A 23443-nucleotide genomic window follows, 5' to 3' on the forward strand; every position below is an offset into this window, starting at 1 on the left:
TCCTTCTCTGGTCCCTAATATTTTTTTAATTGTGTTAATTGCTATCATTACTTAGAGAAACCCTTTTGATCCCCCAGTCCAGCTTTAGTTGAGCATAATTATCTATGACTGGCAGTATCATACTGAAAATGAATTGGATGTACTGGTTGTTGTGTGTTTTTCAGGCTCTTTGATCGTGTTCTGAAGGTTGTTCTTCCTAACGTTTCGCCAGTCTCTGTGGCCGGCATCTTCAGAGGACAGGAGTCAGAAATCTGTGCTCTGATCCTCTGAAGATGCCGGCCACAGAGACTGGTGAAACGTTAGGAAGAACAACCTTCAGAACACGGCCAAAGAGCCCGAAAAACCCACAACAATCATTAGATCCGACCGTGAAAGCCTTTGTGAATAAATTGGATGTACACGCGGTTGAAAGCAATGTAGTGCAGAGAGATGATACCAACATTTGGGTCCCCATCTGCACATCTGTAAAGTCTAGCCCAGTTTCGATGGTGTACTTTATTTTACACCACTAAAATCGACCAGACCTTTCTCCCCCTCCTGCTGCAGCCATCTAACTAACACTAAATAATGTGCCACAGCCTTCCATGAAACTGAATAACCTGCTCCAGAGAGTTTCTCAGTCCTCCAAAGCTGTTTTTTAAGGTTGCATGGGGAGCAGTAGGAGGAAAAGGATTTAGTGGAATCCATTAGGAAGACACCGTGGATGATGGCTTCTGTTCATATTGCATTATTTTTTAACATGCATCTTTATTTAGCCCTGTGATACTGTCCAGACGTAGTAATACAGAGCTTAACTGAGGCTTTCTGTTTAGGGAGTGGTTTGGTCCACAGAGTAGTCTGTGAAAAATAAAAGTGAACTGGACATCAATTCATTAGAAAAAAGAAAGAAAAAGCACCTGATAGGCATTGCATTTGAAAGGCAAGAAAACTATATTGCTAAGAACACAGGGGACAGGAGGAATTACATTTTTCTTGCTTTCCAAAAACCACATTAAAGTACAGCTACAGACAACATTTTTTAAAGAAAATGTGATATTAAAATATTAATAATCAGTCAGATTATAGTTGAAGTAATATTAGTGAGCTAAGAGAAAGAGAAAGATAATATAGCCTTTAAATAATAATAATAATATATATATTTAAAAAGGCACGCTGTGTCACAGTTCTGGTCACATTCTTCTACAAAAAAAGAAAAAAGGACCTTTGCCACAAACCCAGTACAGAAAAATACCATTCCATTTTAATACTTATATTGAATGATGTAATTCTTGTATCAAATATATATTTTAACTAAAATGTCCCTTCTTGCTCTTCCTTCGTGAAAACACACATCTCTCTTATCCTAAAAGTCCTGAGTCCAATACACAAAAATGCTGGGTGCATGATTGGTAAGCAGAGGACCAGGCAAGAGAGCACCACTTGTAAGGGAAAAGGTTTCCCCTTCATTGCAGTGTCAGCAGCAGTTTGGTGTCCATTGTCCATGCAGAACTACCAAAGGCATTGCAGTTAGGCCCCCTTTCACTGGGCATACAATGTATGTATTGGAATCCTGTGCAGTCTTGAGATCAGCTTTCTTAAGTTCAAATGCCTTGAAGCCAAGTAGATCTCTCAATTATGGACAAAGTGCAGCACCATGATCCACAATGGATTAAACAAGTTGTTTATAAGGGTGCACTGAATCATAGCCAGTTTCTTTTGGAATGAGATGTAATTTTATTATTAAGGGTGCTGCATAAGGATATAAAGTTAGATAGTTGTCAGAAACATAAACAATGTTAAATATTTTCTGTTTTATCCACAGATATGGATTAGCCTCTAGGTTGCCCTTCACTTAGGTCAGAGTAAGTTCCAGATTTTGGCCCCCTACACCTCACTTTGCACCATTGAAAGCTCCCCCAACCTGCAGAAACAATTTGGGGGGGGGGCGGGTTTGCAGGGGCTGTTGAGGAAAGCAAGAGAAGGAAAAGCCTTGTTCCATGAACTGCTCGAAGTTAGAATCCAAAGAGTGAGTAAACATTGTCTTCTATTAAAGTCATTTAAATGAGTTGAATGATTCTTTATTTAATAATTTTAAAATTGTGATTTATATGTTGTTTTTAATTCTTGCTTTTTTTAATGATTTGTGAGCCACCTTGAATCCCGCTGTTGGGAGAAAGATGATGCATAAATGCAATAAATAAATCTGGCAATTCGTACCCAAAGCTTTGTGATTGCTCCAGGTTGCACGTGTGGAGACACCGTGTGAATCAGTTTCCAGCAACAAACAGCAGCAGCTATCAATGGAGAGGCACAGGGCTTGGTAAAGTAACTTTTTAAAAAAACTAATGCTGCTTTAGGTATTCTGGGAGTTGTAGTCAACAACAACTTTCCCAAGTTCTGTGGAACTACTGTGTGTTCACTGAAATGTCTTGCAAAAAACTACTGGAGTTCAGCTTAATTTTGAATCTGATCTTTGATCCAATTAAGTTTTGAGTCCTGGATCTAATTAAGAAGAAAAAAGGAATATTTCAGAGTCAACAGGGAAATTGCAGGCACTAAATTAATTCTTGGCACATTTCAGGGATACACCTGGACTAATTTTTAAAGAATATATATATTGCCTCAGGTTACTTTATAAAAAATTGAATGATATTGCATAGCTCGTAACAACAAAGAATAAATAATTTTCCCATCAAAATATTCAGTAAGAGATATGCATTTTGCTCTTCCCTTCCTTCGCCTGTACAAACTATTAAAAACAACACTCTGTAAGTTTTAAGCATGTGGTAATTCTGTTGGAAAGGTCCTCCTACACACTTATTGTGACAGCAGAACTCTTTTGGACAAACAAACCTATAGTAAAGTATTCCCGTTACGGAAAACAACTGTCTGAAAACGAGTAGGACAAAAATTATACTAAAAAGTCTATCATTTAACATAAAATATTTATCAGGTTCAAAATTATTTTCTATTAAACAAAAAATAGTAACTTTCTCGCAGAAAATAGATGTTATACTTTTGAAGATAAGCTGCGAAGGGTTTAAGATGGAATCATCAAATGTGAATAAATGAATGTTCCTCATCTGACAACCAAGAAAGATGGTACTTCTAGCTATATCTTCACTGAGCTGCTTTTGAAAATCAAGGCTGAAGTTTATATAGCTCCTTTTTGTGAAAACAGCAACAACCATAGCACTGTTGTCTACACCCTAATGCTCTTCAAACCAGCTGCTGAACAAAGTGCCAAGATCGTCACATGAAGGCTTCTGTGATTATAACAGATTGAATGACAAAGAAAACGAATGAAAAAGAAGCCAACTTCTTTCATGACTGGCACTGGTGCTGACTCTTGGAGAAGAGAACAAAACCCACTGGTGTGTCCCTCTTCTGTAGCTCCACCAGGCTCGCTATTCAGGAACAAAACTCTGGTGTGCATGGCTCAAGAATACTTCCGTGCTCCTTGGAGGTAAGTCGTTGAATATCTTCTGCAAACCTTCAGGCAGGATGTTCTTCTGTCACCATTGTAGACCTTCCACAAGTATCTCCTCCCTCTTACTTGTGCCATTATTTGGCTATCAGCCAAGGAGTTTGACCCTTTAAGTGACAGATAAATTATTTCACACAGAAATGTCCTTTCAGATACTAGTAGAAGTGTTGCTCTTGACATCCAAAGTTATGCAAAATCTCAACTTGAAACCATCTCTATTGCCGTGTTATATATTAAGTGTACACCCACATTAGGTGAGGTTATAATCTTTGGATTACATCAGCAGCAAATACTTCTGATGTACCTATTTCTGGTTATGCACTTGGCCATCCCTATCCCATCTCATTGTGTTAATCTGAATGGACTGCAGTGAGTACATTTATAGCTATCCCACAAGCAGTCAGAAAGGTGGCACTACAAAAGTACAGTTCAGCTGCATCCTAAGCCCAGGGAGTAAATTAAATCTAATGTGCACTTCGTAACTAGCTCACTGGTTCCCAAACTGTGGCCATGGTGCCCTCGGGGGCCACCAAACCCAGCCAGGGGTGCCATGAAATCTGCTGAAGTACTACTTAGGTCAGGCTTCCCCTCTCTCTTCTCCCCTTTCTCTGAAAGTATCGTATTGGAGGAGACACAGCCAACAGCCAGTAAGTCAAGGGAACATAAAAAGTTTGGGAATCACTGAACTAGCAATTTGGGAGGCATCCAAAGAGATGCAGATCGCATATTGACTTCTTTAAACTGTCAAATACAGAGATACTACGTATGTTGATGGCAGTTGTAGGAGGGAATATAATTAGTGCATGACTTGAGTTACAATTTTGCACTCAGTACTTGTAACTGTGTTAATAGCACATCAGTAGTACATACAAATTTAGCTTTGTTTCCTGGATTAGATAAATGTATGCCACATGTCACTGTTAAACTCCATCTGAACTAATATGTTGGATTCTGTGTTCTAGACCACTGGTTCTTAACCCTGGGTTACTCAGGAGTTTTGGACTGCAACTCCCAGAAGCCTTCACCACCAGCTGTCCTGACTGGGGTTTCTGGGAGTTGCAGTTCAAAAGCATCCGAATAACAAAGGCTAAGAACCACTGTTCTAGACGATGGTAATAAAATGGGACAGGTTTAGAGGGAGATTTGAATAATTATAGTCCTATGAGGAAATGTGAATACATCTGGAGACGTCTGATCTGGGCATGCAGTGCTTGCTAAAGCAAATCCTGCAGTGCCTTTTTGCTGTAACTGTGAACTGACCGAGTAGAGTTTCCTTTTATGCTACTTGAAGAGATCAGCAGCATATTTTAGTAATCTGCTTTTTCCTCAAGTCAAATCTAGCACATGCAAACCACTGCAAGTGCAAGGAAGTGAAAGCAACTAACTCTTCACTTCAACCATTGATGGCACTGCTAAATTGGAGCTTTTCAGGACCAGCACTCTTGATGAATTAAATCTCTTCCCTGTGCCCATCTTTGCAGTTAGTTCCTCCTCAGACCCTGCAGTCTGGGTGGGGAAAGCATAGATGCTTCTTTGATACCTCTAAATTTTATCTTGTGCACAGAGCTTTAGATGCAGGGCTTATCAGGAGAGAGAACACAGGAAAAGGAATCCTCTTTTCCGTGCATTCTGGGGGGTGTGTGTGTGTGTGTGTGTGTGTGTGTGTGTGTGTGTGTGTGTGTGTGTGTGTGTGTGTGTGTGTGTGTGTGTGTGTGTGTGTGTGTGTGTGTGTGTGTGTGTGTGTGTGTGTGTGTGTGTGTGTTAAATATTCCTCTAAATCTAAGAATAAGGGGAGTTCAGTTCTTGAGCAAATTGTTTTGAGTTGTGAGGTTTTATTACAGGAGTAATAGGGAAATGTTGAAGGAATGCTACGGGAAATCCATTTAATGGTTCTCAGAATGATTTTTTTTAAAATCAGCAATGCATAGGGAAGAGAAGAGATAAATCCAAACAGAAACACTTTCAGGTGTTTGATAACTATGTAAAACTAATTTGTGGAAAAGAGGCGGGGGGGGGGACCAGGATAAGGCCTCCTGCTCCTGTCCTTGATGCTCCCTGTATAAAGTTATTTTGAAACACCTGAAAAGGGCTTTTGTTTTTGTAGCTTCTATTCTTTTCTATTTAAGCAGGATTCCTATTTAGATCTGTGCAGTTATGTATCTAAAGCTTGCTGTTTTCAGTAGGAGAGGATGTTAAATTTTTGTGTTAGCCAATTTTAGGAGAAAGATGAAGGTCTTATCATGAGCATGTTTCCTACATGCAGAATCTTTCTAATACATACTGTTAGTGAAATTGAAGAGAGGTAATCTCAGTTGTCTCACACACACTGTTGATTCAAGTCTACCCATTAAAAGTACCATTATATGATTTATTTACAAATGTTAAATTTCATTTAATTTCATTTTAATAATGGAAATCCACAATATTTTAAATTGTTTCTGCATTCACTGTTAAACGGATCTGATTTTTGTATGTACATACGAGTCGTTTTTTTTCCCCTGGTGCCTGAATGCAATAATTTAACTAAGCTGTAAGACTTAATATGGGAGCACAAATATCATGCAAATATTGCAGCTGTATTCCACAATGCAAGAAGCATAGTATCAATGCATATAATTACACAAATGATTGGCAGTCAGATAAAAAAGGGAGAAATCTAGCATTTTCTGTACAAAAATATGCAGCTTTTTATAATTTGCTAGACATGTATCTTTTGACATTTTCAAAAAGTAACATTGTATAAAAATAAATATTCTATGCACAAACACACATACACACACACACAGGCCAGTCCATGGTTAGAATCATCACTGCAAAAGAAAAATACGAAACTATGTTAGTTTCACACAAATGTTGGAAGGGGATTTTCAGATGGGAAGTGCTACAAAAATTGTCATGCACAGAACTGAATGGGATTTACTAAGATTCAGGAAAATTCACCCAAAATGAAGTACTTTTGAGCCCTGTTGATCTGACAAAGAGAGTTGTGGATGCATGATAGCTCTTACTGGGGGCAAATGCAATTTAAATGTGCCTAGCTTTGTTTATTTGCAGTAGGCATTTTTCTTAGGCCCAGGTCACACAAGGGAAATGTTTTCTAGTTCTTCCAATACCTCTGTTGTACTGAATCGTGGTCATGTGGTTTATATCCCAGGATAAACGTCCCAAGAACTTTTAGCAGTACCAATGTATTTCCTCCTATATGAATCATTATGGCCAGCTACACTATGGTACCCATTTATCTTCTCTCTTGCTTTAAGGGGCAATAAATATATATAAAAATCCATATATCAGAAACAAGTCTCCTTTTCCTCCTCCCCCCCCCCATGCACCCACAGCTATGGTTTCCAGCCCCTTTCATTCCAGTTGCAACTGAACCCTATACGGGATTCAGACTTGTATATGAGGGGGTGGAAACTGAAAGGGAACATAGATTGGGAAGGGGTTTCTGTTTAGGAGAGTGTCTCTCTGCTGCACTAGCTGCTCTTGCAAAGAAATGCATTGCACACAATGGACTTGGGATAGCTGCACAGCAGTACTGGCAATCACCGCCCCCCCCAAGACATTGGCATACCAACATTTCAATGTTTCTTCCCAAAGGAAAGGAAAAAATTTATTACTTGCCAGTAATGTAATGGCGGAGCCCCCCAGCCTGTGACATACTTTTACCAATGTATTGATGTATCAGGCACGAAAAAAATATGTGTGTGCTGATGTAATGGTGACCACCTCTCTGGCTTTGATTCTGAAAAGAAGTGGGGCCAGTCATGCACACAGGCAATCCCAGTAAGGAATGCACCGGTACAACAAAGGTACGAAATAACACAGCCCTCCTGGCAATGGGGAAATGTTCCGCAGTTAGGCTGCTAGCCGGTAAATTGTCTTTGTCTTGACTCTGCATCATGTGACCAGGGGAAAAATATTTATTTATTATTTATTTATTTATTTATTTATTCAATTTATATGCCGCCCAAACTACCCAGAGGTCTCTGGGCGGCTTACAATAATTAAAATTCAATACAGCAAAAGATAAAATAATTAAAATACAATTAAAATACAATTAAAATTGCCATCAGACCCACAGCTAATATTATTTCAATTAAAAGCCTTCTGGAACAGGAAGGTTTTGACCTGGCGCCGAAATGTCATCAGCGTCGGCGCCAGACGAATCTCAGTCGGGAGGGCATTCCATAGTCTGGGGGCAGCTGCCGAAAAGGCCCTTTGTCTACAAGCCGTCCCTCTTACCTCCTTGAGGGACAGCTCTTTCAAAAGGGCCCCCTGGCTAGATCTTAACTGCCGGGTAGGTTCATATGGAAGGAGGCGGTCCTTCAGGTATCCAGGGCCCAAGCCGTTTAGGGCTTTATATGTCAAAACAAGCACTTTGAATTGGGCCCGGGCAGCAACTGGTAGCCAATGTAACTTATACAGAATCGGCTTGATATGTTCCGTGGCAGCTGCACCACTCACCAGCCGCGCAGCTCGATTCTGGACCAGTTGCAATCGCCGGACCGTCTTCAAAGGCAGCCCCACGTAAAGCGCATTGCAGTAATCTATGCGGGATGTTACCAGTGCATGTGTGACTGTCATGAGACTCCGCTCGTCCAGGTAGGGCCGTAGCTGGTATAATTTCCGCAGCTGAATACTAACATAACTGTGGATAACTACATAACATTTCCCTCATGTGACCTGGGCTTTCGGTAGGATATACGAATGCTGATTTGGTTTTTTTTTTTTCACCTACTGGCACCTTTCGAAATTGCATTCTCTGACCTTTCCCTTCATAAAGGCTTTTACTAAATGACTGGCCAATGAGGAAAGGATTTTTAATGTGAGATTCCATACTTTTTTACTTCTTATGTGATTTTAGATTGTTTTAATTCAGTGGCTGCTCTAATATAACAATACAATTAGTCCACTTAATTGTTTTTATATTATAAAAAGTAATTACATACTGGGTAGAATCTTGTTGCATAAAGTTATGCTAGTGTAAGCCAGATCCCGCACCAGAAAATATATAATTTAAGTTAATTCGAAGTTTCATATTCTCCCCTTTTAGGCTCCCGGGCTCCCCAGGGCTCCCTTTTGCCAGGGAGAAAACCATTGGGAGCTTTAGGATAAGGGGTTAATGTCAAAAAAATTGCTGTTGGATTGCTAGCTTCAGCTTCTCCTACCCACAGCAACAGTGGATGAGAGGTGGAGGGTTGTGATCATGTAGCCATGCAGCATATGTTTGGAATGATCACTACTTTGAGGAAAGTGGTCAAGGTTGCAACCGCTCTTGTAGAGTGGCTTTCTCCAAACTTAGCTAGAGAGTTCTTAGCCATCTGACAAAGGAATAACAATTTAATACTTATTAGGCTAGTAAGAGCCTAGCAAGTATTAAAGCATTATCAGTTCCCTTTGTCAACTACTGGGATGAACCCAGCTGGTATCAACTGGCCCAGAATAACACATGAAATACACTCTGTTTTCCAGAATGAGGACATTCACATGGTATTGAAAGAGAACACACCTTAAACATCTAGGGAACGTCATATATGTTTGAGCAATGTAGACAGGTTTTGTAAGAAAATCAGGAGAATGATATCCTGGGACATGTCCCAAAAGGAAATGATATTTGGTTCCAAAACCTATGTCCAGTCTTAGTGTTACCTTATCGTTTTTGAAATATTAGAATAAGAGAATCCACCAGCAGAGCCACAAGTTATTTTGCTCTATGGGCTTAGATGAAAGCCAGAAGGAATCCCAGTTTCATTTGACCGAAGGTGGGGTTCTGCCAACATGGAGGGCTCAAATGGTTTTCAGGTCAAATGACAGAAGATTCAAACAAAGGATAAATGTTTCAAGGTCCCTTAAAAAGCCTCTTTACATATAGATATGTAAATCAAAGCTGTTCAGATACGAATTTGGAATAATGAGAAACTGCAGCATGATATACTCACAGCATTGCTGTGAGGGTCCCGGTTATTTCAGTGGTAACAAGAATCACACTATATGCTCCAATTTGACTTTGCCAGCTGATGATGATGGATTTCCCACAAAAGTTGGAACATAGCCCATTTAGCTTCATATGATTTCCTTGTGTTGCTTTGTGACTTCCCAAATGGTCAGCAGTTGTGGAAGCTAGAATGGGGCAATATCTGCCATGCTAGGGAGACCTAGAGAGGCAATTTGTCATATTTTCTTCGAAACCACAGCGATCCGAGGAAAGGCAAGAATGCACAAAGGAGCAGGCCTCTCCAAATGGTCATCAGTGTCTTGCCTAGAGAGGTGCTTTGGCAACCTCTTCTGTGGTGTTCGAGCGTTGTGTATTTCCTCGATCAACAAACAAATCTGTCTGGGGTTAGTACCACTTTGATAGAGGACAATTTTCAACTTTAAATTTTCAATCTTAAACTTTCCCTTTCCATAGGCTGCAATTTAACAAAAATAGTCTCCACCCTCAGATGCTGTTTCATTTAAGAAATTCACAAACATGATTGCTGATGATGTGTGACATTTATATTTGTGCTCAGTGGAAGTCTGCTGATGGTATGGAAAAGAAATGTGGCAAAGAGTTTCTCCCCTTCCTATCATTCTGATGCTTCCCAAAATGTTTTGGCTACAAGAACAAGGAAGAAGAGGTTCTAGAAGAAACTGCCACTGTATTCCCTTTCTTTAAAAGGCAGCTTCTCCTGAACCCAGTTTCCATCAGAAATACAAATTTGGCATGTAAGCTCATGAGTTCACTTTATCTGTGTTTATAAAAATGTTTATCCATATAAAAATCTCCTTTTGCTGTATATCGTGTAAGTGCAATGTTCCAATCATATGCACATTTCGTAAGTGGGGAAGAATGTTTGCCACTGCAAATACATCATGCTTTGTCTACCTTTTTGTTATTCAAAACATGCAGAAATGCATTTAACACAACTTTCTTAGATTGTTTTACCTTATTCCAACATCCTTGAATTGGCAAGCCATCTTCCCCCTATGACAGAGAAAGATATCAGGTGTTTGCATGTCAAGGGAAAAGTGGGGCAGGGGTGGGGCTAAAATTAGGGGGGAAAGGGGGGGGGTCAATATTACTGCTACAGAAAATGTTGAAAACCTGATATCAGCTGATGGACTATACTAATGGAATATACTTTATCTACCCTTCCATAAATACGTTTGGTACTGGAGGCTGTAAACCTCTCATGCTCCTGATTGTACTCACCAGTATCTAATGACTGATTTCCCTTTATGGTTTTCCATTGGTTTATTGTGCAATTATGTGTGAATACTAGACCCTTTAAAGCCTATGGAATTTTCCCCATAATTCCTTTGGTGTGTGGATTAATTACACTTTAAATGTGCAAATGTTACTCCTTTGGTTTTGACTGGCTAAGAAAACTTTCCTCAAGGTAACTCTTTTTTTATGGGGATACTGCATGTTCCTGGTGGCTAGAAATATATGATACTCTTCTGATTGCAGGAGTACACTCGGCACCTTTTGGGCACTGCATATAATGGTACTAGTCAGGAGCAGCACAGTCCCACCATGCTGTTTTGTGAACAATTCAGTATTTTAAAAAATTGTTCACAAGACATGATTTTGCTGTCTCAGCCTGGGTGCTCTTTGAGAACACCAACAAATCTAACTCTTCTGCATGTAAAAATTTCCTGCCATTTTGTAACTATTTCAGGTTTAAGGGTTTTAAAAAATATATTCAGTCTTTCACAAGCTCTCTGTGTATGTACACTTGTCTCCCAAGTGCTGCAGTATGCACCTATCATTTAATACATCTGTGAACACAAGTAGGACTCTGTCCTGCATCAAGGCCATATTTGTTTGAGTTTAACACCTAAAAAAAGCACTTCGTGTCTGTCAGAAAGCATACAATCTGTATAAACTATATTATTGTTCATCTGAATATGTAATCTGATTACCTCTGAGCCATTCAAATAACTAAATGCACATATATATGCACTATAAGCATGACAAATATTTTTCGTTGTCTAAAATATGTGTAAGCTGATCAGATATGGCCAAGCCTGTCAATTAATATAATTTCAGGCGAGTTATGTATGGCTTGTGTAGGCAACTTAATGTATTTTTCCTCTCTAAATAAGAGCATATATTCCAACAATACCTGTCTTGAAGTACAGTGCTACAGAATATAGTAAATTAGCAATTATTTGGCACTGAAGTAACCATACACTTTCTGCATTCATTTTCTTTAATGTTGACTCTTTCCTGAAATGACATCTTCCCACTGTAGAGTTCAATAACCGAATCCAGTAATTAACCGGAAATGAAAAAGTTCCCATTGGTACAATGATCCCATTGGTAGGAATGAATTGTATAATGCCTAGCATGTGAAATCCAAAATTAGAGAAAAGGGACACCGTGATACGAGCAAATGTTACATCTGAGGGATCAACAGAGGTTTGCACAGTTGCACCAATGTGTATATTTGCAAAGGATGGGAAGTGGAAGCATACTCATTAATGAGGAGGGAAAATAAGGCACAGTACACTTGAAAGGCATGCATTGCTTAGAATATAGAGCAGTGAGATTATAGCAGTAGAAAAATAAGCAAAATGAAAGGTTTTTGCCTACTTGAGCTAAAATACATATGCACAAATATGCTTTGAAAAGTGTTTTTCACAAGGTTAGTACAATTTCATACTTCTACAGTGTTTCTATAGATGTGGCAAATACTTTTTACAAAAATTATAGCAATGAACGTGCAGTATTTTGTGCAAGATTTGTCAGAAAGCCACATAAACTGAATCCTAAATATCTTGATCTAACTCTTTTAATTTGTGGTCATCTGTAATTCATACAAATTAGTCTCTAGCAAGCTCACTTACTGGATGCATGGGTGCCACACCATTATTGCTTGATGAAAGAAGATATGTTGGGCATGAAGGTCCAATCTGTAATGCTTTATGCAAGTCAATGTGTGAGCCTAGGTAGCAGCATTGCAAATGTCTTGGAGCGCAACGCTCATTAGGAATAGTGCTGAAACTGATGTTGCTACATCAGTTTCAGCACTATTCCTAATGCACTGGTATCAGTAGCCTTGCAATCATATAAGTTAACAAGGGCTTGTTCACGTAGGTACCATTGGAGTGATCTGGATCAGGCTTAAATAGGCTTCCTTAAGGCAGGATAGAGGCCTGGTATGCCATCTGGTGTGATAATTACATCTAAATGGCATATGCATCTCAAGTAACCCTATTTGGTTTGCCTCCGTTAAAACAACAAAATCAAAACATTCCCCTTCCTTGTCCCTTCCTCTCTCCTCCTACTGCGAGAAGGAAGTTTTCATTAAAAAGAAATGGTATAGTACATCAGTGCTGTCAAAATAGACTGTTTTTTTAATTGCATCCTTCCTCTGCCCCTCCAGGAAGGAGCAGTTGAAGTGTTAATTTCCCAGTATTGTGTAGCAGCTAAGCTATCTTCTTTAGCTATTTAACAATATTGGGAAACTGAAAGTGGAAGGCAAATTTAAAACCTGGTTCATTTCCAGCGACCACACATGCTGGAAATAAACCAAAACGAAGGAATCATAGAATCATAGAAAAGTGAAGTTGGAAGGTGCCTACAAGGCCATCAAGTCCAACCCCCTGCTTGATTAAGGAATACAGATCAAAGGACATCTGCCAGGTGGTTATCTAAGTTTTTCTCGAATGCCTCCAGTGTTGGAGCACTCACCAGCTCCCGAGATAACTGGTTCCACTGTCATACTGCTCTAACAATTAGGAAGTTTTTCCTAATATTCAAGCGAAATCTGGCTTCCTTTAATTTGAGCCCATTGTTGTGCGTCCTGCACTCTGGGATGCTCGAGAACAGATCTTCCCCTCCTCTGTATGATAGCCTTCGAAATACTATGGTGCCTCGACTTACAAATGTCCCCGACTTATGACCATTTCGAGTTACAACCAGTGCTGGCTGCAAAAATTTGCTTCAACTTGTGGCCAGAGCTTCCAGTTACGAACAGAAAAAGGCAGAGAAAAAAGCTGTGGGGTTCAAATTGCTAACCATTGGTAGGAAAAGAGGCTGCTTCTTTGTAGCTTTTGCCCCAAAGGTTAGAGAGTGTGTGATCGGAGGAGGCTTCGGACTGCCTGGTAAGGTAAGGTGCTGCTTTCTGCTTTTTAAAAACTGTTCTGGGTGGGTTTTGCAACATGGTTTTGGGCTGGGGGGATTATGTTTCTATGCTGCGATGGGTCTTGCGGGGTTGGTTTGTTTTTTGGTATTTTTTTACCCCCATTTCCGATGGGTTTTGGGGGGTTTGTTTGCCTTTTGGTTCTCCCCCCCATTTCCAATGGGTCTTGCGGGGTTTGGTTGCTTAATGCTTTGCTTTTTTTTTTTTTTTTTTTGCATTCCCGATATGTCTTGCACACTTCGCTAGCTTTCTGCTTTGCTTTTTTTGCATTTCCGATGGGTCTTGAACGTTTCATTTGCTTTCTGCTTTGCTTTTTTTGCATTTCCGATGGGTCTTCCACACTTCGCTGTTTTCTGCTTTGCTTTTTTAATGCATTTCTGATGGGTCTTGCATGCTTCGCTTATTATTTATTTTATTTTATTTATTTAATTTATACCCCGCCTATCTGGTCGGTGAGGACCACTCTAGGCGGCTAACAACAATAAAATACAATATCTGGTCTTGTAGTGATTTTTTTTTTGTGATTTTTTTCTTCGGCCGGAACAGATTAATTGCATTTCAATGCACGACCGTTTCGAGTTACAACCAGAGTTTCGAAACCAATTAAGTTCGTAAGTCGAGGGACCACTGTATTGGAAAAGTGAGATCATATCACCCCTCAGTCTTCTTTTCTCAAGGCTAAACATGCCCAATTCTTTCAGCCTTTCCTCATAAGGCTTGGTTTCCAGCCTCCTGATCATCCTTGTCGCCCTCCTCTGAACCTTTTCCAGTTTGTTGCCATCCTTCTTGAAATGTGGTGTCCAGAACTGGATGTAATACTCAAGTTGAGGCCTAACCAGTGCTGAATAGAGGGGGACTAGCACCCTGTGGGATTTGGAAACTATACTTCTATTAATGCAGTCTAAAATAGCATTTGCCTTTTTTGTAGCTGTATCACACTGTTGGCTCATATTTAGCTTGTGATCTATGACAATTTCAAGATCTCGCTCATAATTTTGCTGGGCCAGGTATCCCCCCCATTTTGTAACTGTGCAATTGGTTTCTTTTTCTGAGGTGCAGTACTTTGCCCTTATCTCTGTTGAATTTCTTTCTGTTGCTTTCGTGAACCCCCCCCTCCAGACACACATATTCCCTTGACAGGGAACAAGAAAGCTGTGTGTAGAAACTTTCTGGCCTGGGCTAAGTCACTGTAGCAATTACAGTGGACCCTCGACTTACAGACAGGTTGACTTACAAACTTTTCGAGTTACAGACTTCTCTGGCCACAAAATTTGGGTTTGACTTGCAGCCAGAGAATCGACCTACAGACCAGAAAAAAGCCAAAATGGAACAAAAATGGAACAAAAATGGCCAGTTACAAGATTCATCGGTTTTCAATGCATTGTAGGTCAATGGAGACTTGACCTACAAATTTTTCGACCTGCAGCCACCGTTCCAATACGGATTAATTCCGTAAGTAGAGGGTCCAGTGTACATTGTCTGATCACCAGAAAAAGAAGTGAACTAGTCAGTCTCCACATTTGAAAAAACAGCAGGACAAATACCCATCTGATTGCACCCTGAATTAGGGGGGAAACCCACTTTGTCAGTCTTTGCGATGACACTAAGAGACCCTTCCGAGGTTCTTGATAGCAAATAAAGTCTATAAGAGCTTCTAAAAAAAATTGTTCTGAAGATACAGAAGGCCAAATCTCCTCATATCGACATTGTGCAATGAACTATCGAATGGTGTTTGAGGGGGTTGGTAGAAGGCTTGCAAGGCTATGAACTGTGATGTATGAAAGTATGTGAAACTTTAGGTAAAAAGGAAATGTCAGGGTATAGTGTAACCTGGTCTCTACTGAGAACTGAAGATAGATTATGTCACTTCTGAGAGTGCATCTCACTAGCTCTCCCTGCAAAAGCTATTGCCACAAGAAACATAGTTTTCATATTTAAAGATGTCATTAGCTCAAAGGGAGGGTGCATTAATTGGGAGACTACTACAGACAATTACCATGAAGTTAGAGGTATTTTAATATCAGGTATGTATTAGCTAACCTCTTTAGAAATTTGTTTTGAGTGTTGGATGAGAGAATAGCTTAAATGATTGGTGGAGTGCTGACTTCAAGAGACAATGACAGCTAAATATACTTTCAGATACGATGTGAACATACCTTTCTCTTTGAAATGCATCAGGAATTGTAAGGCTGTATCTAACAATATGGGAACAGTTGGAGCTTTGATAAACTTGGCAAACTCCACAAACATTCAGAAATTTTAGCTGGAAGTTTGCTTCATGGAGGGTTTTCTGTGTTGTGGGAAAATTCTCCTTAATCAGGACAAATCCTCCACGCTATCAGTTTTATTTGCTGCAAATCTGAATGGTGAACTGCCCCATCTTGAGTTGTCCAGAGATCGGGTTAGAGAGGTAGTAAAAAAAATTGTTCCCCATAAGAAGCAGTGTGATAATCCATGGTTGCTGCAGCCACCACAGTGTAAGAACTGCACTGGACCTCTCCTGATTGAATTTTATCACCAACCATTGAAATGGAGGAAACAAGTACATTAATGCCCCTGACCACCAAAATATGAATGCATCCCCCATTGAATGATGGTCTTTTCCTGTCTTTGAACAGAACTGTTTGCATTTGCCATTCTTTTGAATCTCTCTGAGGTACTGTCCACTTTTTGCATCAGAGCAAAAGCCCATTTGTGTTGTTAGGTTGACCTTCTGCTGAGAGAGTCTGCTTCCTACTTGTTGTCCCTTGTTACATAGGAGACAATAGGATAAATGGCCTGACCACACACCATTACCAATGTTCAGTAGTCAGCAAAAAGAGAGACATGGATTTGGTGTATCTATGTTTGTTCATATAATACATTGTTGTAGTGTTATCAATGCTATTTGGGCAATCATGTCAGCAACAAATATTTCAAATGCTCTCATGGCTTTAAAGATTGTTGATAGTTCTAAGTGGCTGATGTGATGCTCTTTCCCCATTGTCGACCAGATTGCACAAATGCTCCCTCCTAGACAATGAGCTCCTGGTCTGTCAACCTGGCATTTTATGTTAGCAGGATAGTGGGTTACAGCTCTTTGTATAGAATTCCCATCAACAGGTAATTTGTCCTTGTCCATTATGCCAGTTGTTCAGCTAAATCTTTCGACATGCTGATCTTTTTGTATTTTGAATCCTGTTGTTGAAATTTGCTAGGAAGCAGGATTGAGTTTAGCAAACCTCACTACAGCCATAGTCGAGGCCATGAGAATGAACAGTTTATGAATTAAGTGTACCATGACTGAAGTCTTCTGAGAAATTTGTCTTGCATGCGTAACTAGCTTTGTGACACTTTCTTTTGGTAGGAATGCTTTTGCTGCTTTGGAGTTTAGGATTGCTCTGGAGTCAAAGTTTAATAGCAGGTTTAGTGAACTTTTTATACTCAGTGCAAGAGTGTGTTTGGTGTTGCTCTCCTAGACAGAAGAGGCAATGGTTGTGACCATCAGTGAGTGGGATCTTATTTGTGCACCGCACGCACTGCTTGAAAGGCCCCGGGGGGGCATAAAAGACTGGGGGAAAGGGGGGGAAAGGGTGGTAGTGGGGGAGGGGGAACAGAAAACCATGGGAAGAAGAAAAATGGGTAGAATCGATTCAAAAAGGAAACGAATAAACTCACAGGGGAAACGTCCAAAGAAAGGCGATGATCGAAAGAGAAAATAAAGTAATGATCTCAAGAATTGTTCAATCAACCTAGCTCTCTAAAATAGGTCAAACCTAAGCGGTGGCTAAAAGGAACTGAGGGGACTTCTAGCGGGTGGAGCATGCGCTCCATGGGGGAATGTTCCACTAATCACATGTCTTTAAGCTCTAGAAATTTCTGAGAGGTCCTGTGCAGACGTTAAACAACCCAATTGTGTGCATTCACAGAGGCTACGAAAAAGAAATGAAGGGCACTATAGTTTTTGATGGCTGAACATCCGATCCCTTTGACATCCAAAGCAGAGTGAAACAGGACTGTGTCCTTGCGCAGACCCTGTTTGGGATCTTTTTTGCTGTCATGCTGAATCATGCCTTTGTAGCTGCAACAAAAGGTGTCTATCTCCAGACGAGATCAGATGGAAAGCCCTTTAATTTCTCTAGATTGACAGTGAAGACCAAAGTCCAGCTGAAATGCATGTGGGACTTCCTCTTTGCCAATGATGCAGCTGTTGTTGCCCATTCTGCTGAAGACCTCCAACAGCTTATGAATCATTTTAGCAAGGCCTGCCAAGATTTTGGACTAACAATCAGCCTGAAGAAAACACAAGTCATGGGCCAGGGCATGGATTCACCTCCCTCTATTACCATCTCCACGCAAGAACTGGAGGTTGTTCATGACTTTGTGTACCTTGGCTCAACAATCTCTGAACACTCTCTCCCTAGATGTTAAGCTGCACAAATACATTGGCAAAGCAGCTACCATGTTCTCTAGACTCACAAAGAGAGTATGGTTTAATAAGAAGCTGACAGCATATACCAAGATCCAGGTCTATAGAGCCTGTGTCCTGAATACACTCCTGTACTGCAGTGGGTCCTGGACCCTTTGTACATGGCAGGAGAGGAAGTTGAACACGTTCCATATGTGTTGTCTCTGACACAGTTTTGGTATCACCTGGCAGGACAAAGTTCCAAATAGAGTAGTCTTAGAACGAGCTGGCATTTTTAGCATGTATACATTACTGAAACAGCGACATCTACGTTGGCTCGGGCATGTCATGAGAATGGCTGATGGTCGGATTCCAAAAGATCTTCTTATGGAGAATTAGCGCAGAGAAAGTGTCCCGGAAGGAGACCACAGCTGTGATACGAGGAAATATGCAAGCAGGATCTGAAGGCCTTAGGAATGAGCCTCAACAGATGGGAAAATTTGACATCTGAGCAAATTTTCGGCCTGGAGGTAGGCGGTGCATCATGGCCTCTCCCAATTTGAAGAGACACTTGTTCAGCAGGCTGAGGCAAAGAGGCAGTCCCAGAAGCAGCAAAGTTAGGGAGCTGGACAGGGGACAGATTGTATTTGTCTTCAGTGTGGAAGGGATTGACACTCTTGAATTGGCCTTCTCAGCCACACTAGACTCTGTTCCAAGACCCTTATTCAGAGCATGTTACCACAGTCTCTCAAGAATAAAGGATGCCTACACAGTCATGAAGAGAGTCTGAAAGTTTCAACCAGTCCAGAATGTAATCTAGAATTCTGATCAGTTTGAGTAGATAAAATCACATCATACAAATTCTGAAAGAACTATACTGTCTACCTGTTGTCTTCCAAGTCCAATTTAAGGTGCTTATGCTTACCTTTAAAGCCTAGTATCTTTGAGGCTTGTAACTTTGAGTGGCTTCTTTCTCATTAACCTGCCCTTATACTAGGTGTTTTGATGAGGCCCTTCTGTGAGTTTGAGGGATGTGGTGGCGCTGCGGGCTAAACCGCAGAAGCCTGTGCTGCAGGGTCAGAAGACCAAACAGTTGTGAGATCGAATCCATGCAATGGAGTGAGCTCCCATTGCTTTGTCCCATCTCCCGCCAACCTAGCGGTTCGAAAGCATGCAAATGCAAGTAGATCAATAGGTACCACCTCGGTGGGAAGGTAACAGCATTCCGTGTCTAAGTCGCACTGACCATGTGACCACGGAAGATTATCTTCGGACAAAACGCTGGCTCTATGGCTTGGAAACGGGGATGAGTACCGCCCCCTAGAGTTGAATACGACTGGACAAAAATTGTCAAGGGGAACCTTTACCTTTACCTTCTGTGAGCGTACTTAGTAAGAGACATGTGCTGTGAAGGTACAGTTAGGAGGGGCTTTCTTTGTTAACATCTTCCAGGGTGTGCTCTTGAAGGACATTTTATAATTATTTTTAAATATGTTTGATTATTTTGTTTGTTATTCTGGTTATCTTTGTACACCAGCATAGAAATCTCAATTTTAAATAAGGGGCAAAAAGAACCAGAACTACACAGTTCTGAGAAGTGTTGATGGATTCATGTGGCTACCTTACATGTGTGGCTCAGGCCTTCATTGTGTGCAAGTTTTACAAGAGGTAAAGAAAGAAAAGCACAAGAGGGAACGCAGCTATGAGCAAGCACCTAATCATGCATGTTTAGAATCAGACTCATATATTGCAAGGAAAATGGCAGTAGCAATCAGTTTCATTCTAGGAGGTATTCTGGGTAATGCTATACATAGAACACTAGAAAGAAGGAGGAGATCTGAAAAAGATTTTGCACGAACAAAGGACAGAAAGCAATCTGAAGCATGCAGGAAAAGGAAGGTAACACCATACCAATGGGCAAGGGGCATCCAGCCCATCCAGCCCTGGTAACCCCGGCTCACCCTTCTCGCCTTTAAAACCTCGGAGTCCCTGTTCATGAAATCAACTGCTGGAATTACTTTAGTCAGTGGAGATCAATCTCCATTTCATCAGTGAAGAAACTCAGTACAACAATGATGTACCTAAGGGTGCTCAGACTATATACCCAGTGTATTTCTATTGAATGGCAAACAATCACAGCTTTCTTTTTTTGTTTTCTGAAATAATCATAAGGCATACTGCTTAACTGGAAAACATGAGATGATTCTGTAGAGACTGATGAGTTGGAAGAAGATCCAAACTTTTGGAAAAGATATTTCAGGTGGTTTAATATTTGAAGCAAAAGTAAGCTGGCTGCAGGTATGCATCAACTGGATGGATGGCTTTGTTACAGAACACAAGGGAGTTAAGGAGCCAGATAAAATAGCTAATAATCATACTTTGGATTCTTAGAACTTTTTTATTAGCTTGAGCAAGACTTTTTAAAATGTTATTATTCTACATATATACTGTATGTAGACAATGGTTTGATACTATTTCTTTTTTTAAAATCCCTTTAAACCATGCCATTTTCTCTGGCAAGATGTAGACACATGAGTTAACATCACAAAGGTATTGTATACCAGGTTAACAAAGCCAATTTAAAAAGAGAGTACTAGTTCCTAATACATATGTTCTTTCTGGATATTGATATTAAGGAATTTTAAAGCTTTCTCAGTTACAGAGTTGCATATAATTCAATCAGCCTTTTACAGTTCTTCAAAAAGTGCTTTAGGGAACTTTATGAAAAAGGTGACAGAAAGAATTCCAGGTTGTCAGTGTAAACCAGTACCATGTCAAGAACCTATTTTTCTTTGTTCAAATTGTTTTCCACTGGGTATTATAGACTAGGTACCCTATAGTACGGTCAGCTTTAATGGTATTTTTGAACACATCATTTGGTCAGCACTGAAGGGGAGAACAAGGAAGGCAACTTCATTTTCTCTGTTCTGTAGATATGGTTTAATGCATGCATGTTCACTTGAGGACTGCACCATCAGGTGATGACTTACTGTATATACTTAAATAAGTCAGCATAGATCATATCCTACAGACAGAGCTTTCATATTGTTGAGTCTAGAAGCATCAAGGCATTGCTTTTTCCATCAGAGAAAATGTGTTATTAGCCCAATATTTTTTTGTAGTTCAATTGCATCCAGGACTTAATTTGGTTTTATTTTCTGTCTCAACCCTCAAATGAAGAGGCTTAAAAAAATTAAAACAATCGTTATTCAATCAGTTACTATAATGTGGCCTTTTGTCCTTCCTTCTTCCCCAGTAATTTAACTGAAAACAAGATAAAAACACAACATACCAATGGACAGGGTGCATCTAATCCAGGTGCTCCTTGGTCTCCCTTATCCCCTTTAGGCCCTCTAGAGCCTTTCTTGCCCCTTTCCCCCTGTGAATAATAGTTCATTAAAATACATCAAAGTTTTAGGAGAATCTATTTTAAGTCTGTTATCATCAACAAAAATAAAATATAACCATGTAAAAAACAATAATTTTAAAGTTGTGACTCAAGGTAACTTTAAAGGCTTGATTCAAGATGTTTTTTGATGAAATATTGGGGCGGGCTTTTCTTCCCCACATTTAAGTATATGTTTATTTTAGCTGTTATAAAACGATCACAACAGAAGAACAAAAAGAAATGACCAAAGTGATGCCAATAGGTTTTAAAATGGAAACAAAAGATCTTCCTCACTTGTTCTGAAGTAAGGCCCATGTAGCTCAATGGAGAATTCTGATCTTATACAATATGAAGAGAACAAAAACTGAGTTCACTGCATAACATGACTGGTGGGAGTCATCACTCTTCTTTTCCAATGACTAATTTTCCTGATCTGTAGTGATGGGTGAAATCTAAGGATATATTCACAGCAGGTTTTACAAAAAGCTAGAAGTTTGCACCACACACTTCCAAGTGACTATTATTAAACAGGGCATAGCATTTTGCCCAATGACTGCAATCATTGCAAAGAACACCGTATCTTCCTGTATTTGTAGGAATATTGTATCTCCTTAACGATTAAGCCTCAAGTGCCTGTTTGGGCGTTTGTTTATAAGGTGGTGTACTGTTGGCAGCATCCAGAGTCCTAGTCCATCACTCTGTCCACTACACCACATTAGGAAGCTGCTAAATATCTCCTAATTCATGTTTGCATAATTCAGTTCAAAGGAACCTAACGTTTCAGTCCTGAAGACCAATCAGAAAAAGAAAGAAAGCTAATTTGTGAAGTCTGGGAGGTTTAAAAAAAAAGCTCTTGCTGTGACACAGACAATCAGGGTTTAAAGATTTTCCATTTCTAATGATGGGCTATCTAAAACACTTGTTCCTGCCTATTGTCTGATTTTGGATGCTACTCAGTGGCATGGATAGCGTATAGTTTAAAATGAAGCAGACAAACCTTTCCATTTACAGCTTTAGTTTTTGTAATATATTCATTCTAAGAAGGAATGTGAAATTCTTTTCCCAATTATTCTTACATAGCTCTTTGCATTCCATAATAATAATATAAAACATTTCTCTGTATCAGAATCACTGATTTTTAACTGATCATCAGCTATACCCACCATTATTATAATTTAACAGGAGAGATAAAACTAGCAAGGCCAGGTTTAAGGCTGCTCTGTTCTACTTAGGTTCTTAAAATAGACTCTGCAAGTGATAAAAATGGAGAGAGTGAGCCTGGCGATACTTCTGTATACAGACTTGGAAAGTCACCTTCAATACTTCACCGAGGTCACTTCGTTTTGAACAAAGCCAATATCAAGCCCAGGACCGATATTCACCAAGAGAGTGAAATGACCAAATCTTCCTAAACTAATTTTGAAAAGCCAGTGGCATACATAAAGGAAAATATTTGAGAAGAAATATTTGTGGATAGGAAACATAAATGAAGTTGCGGAAGGATGAATGTCATTTAGTAATTGGTGTAAGGATTAGATTTTAAAAAATCAAGCAGAGGAGTTTATTTAAAAAAAGGGAAATAAATGGGTTTGGGATTTTATTTTTATGGTTTTTTAAAATCATTTTCAAAACAACAACATTAAGCTGGCAGGAAAAATGGATGGGAAAGGAGAGGTCACCCAGGATCAAAGGCTGTCACAGAGGAAGGATAATCCAGGAGAAAAATGCAGTGTGGGTTGCAGCAGGAAGAGGAGGAAGGATCCAGGAGAAAAGGCAGAAGAGCAGGAAGGGATAAGGGGGACAAAGGTAGACCTGCGGAGGCAAGGAACACACGCGCAAACACACACACACATAGACAGGAGAAGAGAAAACAGCACTTGAAATAAGGAGTTCCACTTGAATGCACACATTAAGCACTGACACTTTTTCAGTTGGGTTGTTCAAAGGAACTCTGTGCTCCCATACGTATAGTAGGCACCACGTTTTGTCAGACAAGAGCTGCCTTTCAAGAGCTGTATTGTATCTGTGAAGTGACACAAGAACCAGTAAATGCACTAGCTGGATGG

General features: G+C 40.0%; 1 protein-coding gene across 1 annotated transcript in view; it reads right to left on the reverse strand.

Annotated features, from left to right (window-relative positions):
- Positions 1-5816: 5816 nt before the first annotated feature.
- COL13A1 (collagen type XIII alpha 1 chain) overlaps positions 5817-23443 on the reverse strand; it is a 141896-nt gene continuing 124269 nt past the window's right edge. Inside the window, exons 37-39 of the mRNA XM_078390820.1 lie at positions 21282-21368; positions 10398-10436; positions 5817-6276 (exon numbers count right to left, since the gene is read on the reverse strand). Of these exons, the coding sequence (XP_078246946.1) occupies positions 6274-6276; positions 10398-10436; positions 21282-21368 (129 nt within the window). The 3' untranslated portion in view covers positions 5817-6273. The remainder of the gene's footprint in view (positions 6277-10397; positions 10437-21281; positions 21369-23443) is intronic.

Source organism: Pogona vitticeps, chromosome 3 (assembly GCF_051106095.1).
Source record: "Pogona vitticeps strain Pit_001003342236 chromosome 3, PviZW2.1, whole genome shotgun sequence".
Lineage (NCBI taxonomy): Eukaryota > Metazoa > Chordata > Lepidosauria > Squamata > Agamidae > Pogona > Pogona vitticeps.